Consider the following 6,487-nt stretch of genomic DNA (forward strand, 5'->3'; position numbering starts at 1 on the left):
AGATTCTTAACCACTGGACCACCAGCGAAGTCCTTCCCTTCTCCTCTTAACACTGCCTTCCAGATCCTCATTCTGCACAGCTTTCTATTTCACTAAGAAAACAGGAGACTGTCTACCCCAGCCTACCGCTGCATCTACCCATCAAACCTCATCTCGGCAGGATACTCTGCCTGGTCTCCTGTGACTATGGGTGAGCTGTTTGTGCTCCTAGCTGAGACCAATCCCTGAGGGCCTTTGAACTTGCCACTCCCTCTATCTGGAACATGAACTCCCTTCCTCACTTTATTAGAGTCTATACTAAAATATCATCAGGGGGCTTGCCTGGTGGTCCAGTGGCTAAGAATTCACATTCCCAGTGTAGGGGGCCTGGTTCTGACCCCTGCTCAGGGAACTAGACCCCACATGCTGCAATTAAGAGTTCACATACTGCAACTAAAGATCCCGCATGCGGCAATGAAGAGTGAAGGTCCCATGTAACTAAGACCCCACATGGCCAAATTAATTAATTAATTAGAAAAATATCAATAAGTCTCTCCTATTTAGAATAGCAGCCTCCATCCCCACCTTCTGGTCTTCTTCTCTGACTTATTTAGTGCTTATCATCAAAAAATATATGTCTATCTTATTTTGATTATTTCTATCTCTACACAGAAGACTAAATTTCAAAAGGATGTCAGTTCCTTTTGAACTTATTTGTAAATTTAATCGGATCCCAATAAAAACATCTATGGATATGTATGAGAGTAGGTAAATGATTTCCAGTTTCATATATAAAAAGAATCAAGAAATAAGACAGTCAATCTTTTCAACAGAAGAGCAATAAGGTGGAACCAACATACCATATAATGATATATAAAAGCCTAAAATATTAGAATAGTATTATGCTGTTCAGTAGCCAAGTCGTGTCCAACTCTTTGCTATCCCAGGCTCTTCTGTCCATGGGATTCTCTGGGCAAGAATACTGAAGTGGGTTGCCATTCCCTTCTCCAGGGGATGTTCCCAACCCAGGGATCAAACCCAGGTCTCGAGCATTGCAGGCAGATTCTTTACCATCTGAGCCACCAGAGAAGTCCATAGGCACACATACATATGTAATAAATCTGTAGAGGGGAAACAGCAAGGACACAGTCAATACTCATTAACTGAGTGGTTACTCGATGGATGGAGGGTGAGTGTTTGGGATGGAGGTTTCGGGATTTGGAATAGGCATAAACAGAAAGTGCATACCAGAATAAATAGCAGGCCTGAGATGCTATCTTTAGAAAGACCTGCCTGCAAGTTTGACCTTGGCTGGTGTCTGGGATGTTAGATTTCATCTTGAGGGGAGGGGTTCCCACCATTGCCTGATAAGAGTGGCTCACTGTGCCTAGACAATATGGTTTATCCCAGACACTTGCTTTCCATCCAGAAGTCTTGAATTTTGGTTTTTAATATATGCCAGGCAGAGGGAGCCTGCATGTCCAGGTCCCAGGGAACACTCTTGGCGCCAAGTCTCTAATGAGCTTCCCTGGCAGGCAACATTTTATGTGTGTTGCCACAACTCATTGTTGGAAGAGTTAATCATATCTATAAGACTCCCCTGAGAGTGGACTCTTAGAAGCTTGCAACTGGCTTCCTTGGGCCTTTTCCCTTTGCTGATTTTGTTTTGTATCCTTGCTCAATCACTCAGTCATGTCCAATCCTTTGTGACCCCATGGACTGCAGCCTACCAAGCTCCTCTGTCCATGCGAATTTCCAGGCAAGAATACTGGAGCAGATTGCCATTTCCTCCTCCAGAGGATCTTCCTGACCCAGAGATCAAACCCACAGCTGTTGCATCTCCTGCAACTGCATGTGGGTTCTTTACTCTCACTTTGTTTACCGCTAGCGTTACCTGGGAAGCCCCTTACACTGTAATAAATCACACTGTGAAAATGACCACATTCTGAGTGTATGACTTCTCCTAGCTAATACCAAAGCTAGGGTTGATTTTAGAAATCTCTTTCAGTGAGGGTCACACAGGTGTTCTTTAAAAAAACTCTTTAATATATTATAAATATTGTAATGTGAAAGGGTTAGTCAATTAGTCGTGTGTGACTCTTTGCAACTTCATGGACTGTAGCCCATCAGGCTCCTCTGTCCATGGAATTCTCCAGGCAAGAATACTGGAGTGGGTAGCGATTCCCTTCTCCAGGAGGTCTTCCCAACCCAGGGATCGCACCCTGGTCCCCTGGGTGTCAGGCAGATTCTTTACCATCTGAGCCCCCAGAGAAGCCATAAGTAATGTATGTATTTGCTGATTAATCAAAAGAAAACTAAAAGAAGACATATAGGAGTTACCCAAATAAGGAATAAACATAATTGTGTAGAAAGTATTTCAGTAAAATGAAATAGCATGGCATTATCTAGAATCAAACCATAGAATATCTCATTCAAGGAGCTGAAATTATAGACAGAGTAATCAGAGGAAATGGTAAAACTGGAGAAGTAACCAGAAGTAGCCGTCGCTGTGACTTCCATGAAATGATCCTCCCTCCATGTACTGTCCCATCTCCTCCTAATTTTTATCTATTTTTAATATTGAGGCATGTTTCCTCTCATATGGATCCTGCTTTTTTCCACTGCTATTTCTTGGAAAGACGATAAATTACTTTGATACCTTTGTTGAAAATGAATAAACTGGACTTCCCTGGTAGCACAGTGAATAAGAATCTGCCTGCCAATGCAGGAGACACAGGTTCAATCCCTGATCCAGGGAGATCCCACATGCTGCAGAGCAACTAAGGCCCAGCACCATAACTACTAAGCCCGAGCTCTAGAACCCACGAGCTGCAACCACTGAAGCCCGCATGCCCCGGAGCGTGTTCCCCGCAAGAGATGCTGCCTCAATGAGAAGCCTGGTCACCGCAACTAGAGAAAAGCCCACGCAGCAGTGAAGGCCTGGAGCAGCCAAACATAAATAAATAAATAATTCTAACAAAAAGAATAAACTGTATATGTGTGGGAATATGTATATATGACTTCTATTTCCAAATTTTCTAATCCCTTCTAGTGAAATATTGATATATAGATTCATACCACACTACCACATTGCCTTGAAGCTGTAGCTTTATAATAATAATAATTATTTATTTATTTTGGCCACACCAGATGACTTGTGGGATCTTAGTTCCCCAAGCAGGGATTGAACCTGGCCACAGCAGTGAAAGTCCCAAGGCCTAACACTCTCAGGGAAATACCCTTCCTCTTTTTTTTTTTAGATCATGTAATAGCAATCCTTCCAGTTTTCCTCAAAATTGTTGTAGTATTCTAAATCCTTTTCATCTCCATATAATATTTGGAATCAGCCTGTCTATTTCTAGGGAAAAAAAGACCCTGCTTTTTTTAGAGAAGTGCATTGAACATTTAAAACATTTTGAGAACTGCTGTCTTAACAATACTGCCTTCACTCCTTGGATGTGGTTATCACTCTTGGATTATAATTCAATTGTATTTTATTCTGTGTAAACTGTCCCTGCTTTGGCATTGGGAACTCTCTCAGTTGGTTCCTGTGTTTCTTTGATGCCATCATCGTGTGTGCATGTGGGTATGTATTTGTGTGTCTATAGTTCTTCCCAGCTTTTCAGTAAGGTTTCTCTGCTGTGGTTGACGAGAATTCAGTATCTCCTAGTTCTGCAAATTATTCAACTTTGAGCTCCCAAGTGCTTTGCTTTGCCTGACCTTGCAGTGTTTTCTCTAGACACGTGTTGCTTTGTATTCAGCCAAAACTCAAGGTGACCTTTATGATGAATTTCTGGAGCCCTTTCTGCACATAGCTCTCTCCTCTGAGTATCCCACCCTCCAAACTCCAGCCGCCTTTTGAAAATCTGAACTCCGTCTCCTCAACTCAGTAAGACTCTCATGCTGTTGGGGCTCCTCATCCCCGCATTGTGGTTCAGAAAGAGCCACCAGGAAGAAACTAGAGGTATTGTTGGGATAACTATTTTAAAAAGATTTTTAAAATATATTTATTTATTTGGCTGTGCCAGGTCTTAGATGCGGCAGTTGGGATTTCATCTCTGTTGCAGCATGCAGGACCTAGTTCCCTGATCAAGGACTGAACCCAGGACCCCTGCCTTGGGAGCAGCGTCTTACGCACTGGACCATCAGGGAAGTCCAGGATAACATTTTTATTATCCTCTATTGCCCAATGTCTGAAAACAAGTGTTGCTTATATTTTGTACATCCTTTAGTTGTTACTATAAAAAGCCAAGTGTGGTCCCAGTATTCCATTACAGCAGGAAGCAGAACCCTCTACTGTTTGGGTTGCTATTTTACATGGTATATATTTCTGTAACTTATTACAGTTGCTAATATAATCCACATATGCGCATATAGAAATGCAATTGACTTAAACTATTATTAATTCTATAACTTATCTGGAGATGTTTTTAAAGTTTTCCATTCAGATAGTTATGTTAAAAAAATACTTTTTGTTTTTCTTTTCAGTTCTTAGAATTCTTATGTCTTTATCTTGCTGTGTTGGTTTGGGCTTCTGGGATAATATAGGACAACTGGTAATAACGGGCATCCATTTCTATTCCTGGTTTTAAAAGGAATGATTAATATTAGCTTTAGCTACTGTTTTTAGATCCTGATTAAAATACAAGTTAAGGGTCCCGGCTGAAGCGGCGTGCTGTGAGCCGCATGCCCCCGGCTCTGGGCAAGGAGGAACAGGAGGATAGAGTGGAGGAAGAGGACGAAGACGGCAGTGACAAAGAAGAGGATGAAGAGGACGAGGTCGTCAGTGAGGAAGTGAATATTGAATTTGAAGCTTATTCTGTCTCAGATAACGATTATGATGGAATTAAGAAGTTACTACAGCAGCTTTTTCTAAAAGCCCCTGTGGACACTGCAGAACTCACAGATCTCTTGATTCAACAGAACCATATTGGGAGTGTGATTAAGCAAACGGATGTTTCAGAAGACAGAGATGACGATGTGGATGAAGATGAGATTTTTGGTTTCATAAGTCTTTTAAATTTAACTGAAAGAAAGGGGACCCCTTGCGCTGAGCAAATTAAGGAGTTGATTCTGCGCCTCTGTGAGAAGAGCATGGTTGAGGAGCTTGACAGGCTTTTCAACGACACCGCCAGGCCTGTGGGCTTTCTGCTGAGTGAGAGATGCATTAACGTGCCTCCACAGGTCGCACTGCCCATGCACCAGCAGCTTCAGAAAGAACTAGCAGAGGCACACAGCACTAACAAGCCGTGTGGGAAGTGTCACTTCTACCTTCTGATTAGCAAGACGTTTGTGGAAGCAGGAAAAAGCAATTCCAGAAAGAAACGGAGCAACCCAAAGAAAGAGGAGTTAATGTCTGCAAATGCGGAAGCATTCTTCTACCAGAAGGCAATCCTGAAGTTCAGCTACTCAGTGCAGGAGGAGAGCGACACGTGTCTGGGAGGCCGATGGTCCTTTGATGATGTACCAATGAAGCCCCTGCAAACAGTGATGTTAATTCCAGGCGACAAACTGAAAGAACATCTGTCTGTCTAACCCATCTCCCATGGACCGTGGTGGGCTGGCTTCTGCACAGTTACCAGAAGACTTGGTGGAGGCTTACTGAAAAACTCATGACTTTATTCAGATGAAGGCCCTCTACAAAAAGTAGGGTTCTGTCACCCGTGTCTGTGACACATTTACAAAATATCTTTGCTTTTTTAAAATTTTGGTCAAATTAAGAACGGTTGATTAAGAACTTTTCCAGTAAGAAGAAAAACCATGGGGTAGTAATTTAAAGAACTCAATAAAAACTTCTATGTTTAGTTTTTAAATAAAAAAATAAAATAAAATAAAATACAAGTTAAGGAAGTTGTCTTTTATAATTCCTTTGTGGTTTGTTTTGCGGTATGCTGAAAAAAGTGTCCCCTCCTCCCCAAGTTATATTTACTTCCTAATTGCTGGACCATGTGACTATCATCTGACACAGCAAGAGTGAAAATTCGTTTATATGGCAAAAGATGTGATTAAGGATCTTGACTGGAATTTATCTTGAATTATCAGGGTTGGCCCTAAAAGCGATCACATGTATCCTTAAAAGAAAGAAGGAGAGAGCAATTTTATAGACAGACACAGGCCCACGTGAAGACACATGCTGAGGTCAGAATGAAGTCACCATCAGTGAAAAAACACCATCAATGACAAAACTTGTCAGAGGAAAGAACCAACCCTCCTCAAGAACCTGAGTGGAGCCTGACCCTACTGACGCTTAGGTCTTTTATTTACAGCCTTCAGAACTGTGAGAGAATTATTGCTTTAAGCCATGAAATTCAGGGTAATTTGTTATAGGAGCCATTGGAATCTAATACTGTTTTTATTTAATTGTGATATTGAATCACGGGCTTCCCAGGTGGCACTAGTGGTATAGAATCTGCCTGCCAGGAGATGTAAGAGACGTGGGTTGGGAAGATTCCCCTGGGGTAGGAAATGGCAACTCACTCCATTATTTTTGCCTGGAGAATCCCATGGA

The 6,487-nt window shown here is 41.9% G+C and overlaps 1 protein-coding gene across 1 annotated transcript; it reads left to right on the top strand.

Moving 5' to 3' along the window:
• Positions 1-1,161: 1,161 nt before the first annotated feature.
• Positions 1,162-5,616, top strand: LOC120862677 (BRCA2 and CDKN1A-interacting protein-like). Its single transcript, XM_040238754.1, has 2 exons — positions 1,162-1,168; positions 4,634-5,616. The coding sequence occupies exons 1-2, from the start codon at positions 1,162-1,164 to the stop codon at positions 5,512-5,514; spliced, it is 888 nt and encodes a 295-aa protein (XP_040094688.1). The 3' UTR covers positions 5,515-5,616.
• The last annotated feature ends 871 nt before the right edge of the window (positions 5,617-6,487 follow it).

Source organism: Oryx dammah, unplaced genomic scaffold (assembly GCF_014754425.2).
Source record: "Oryx dammah isolate SB20612 unplaced genomic scaffold, SCBI_Odam_1.1 HiC_scaffold_4, whole genome shotgun sequence".
NCBI classification, from domain to species: Eukaryota; Metazoa; Chordata; class Mammalia; order Artiodactyla; family Bovidae; genus Oryx; species Oryx dammah.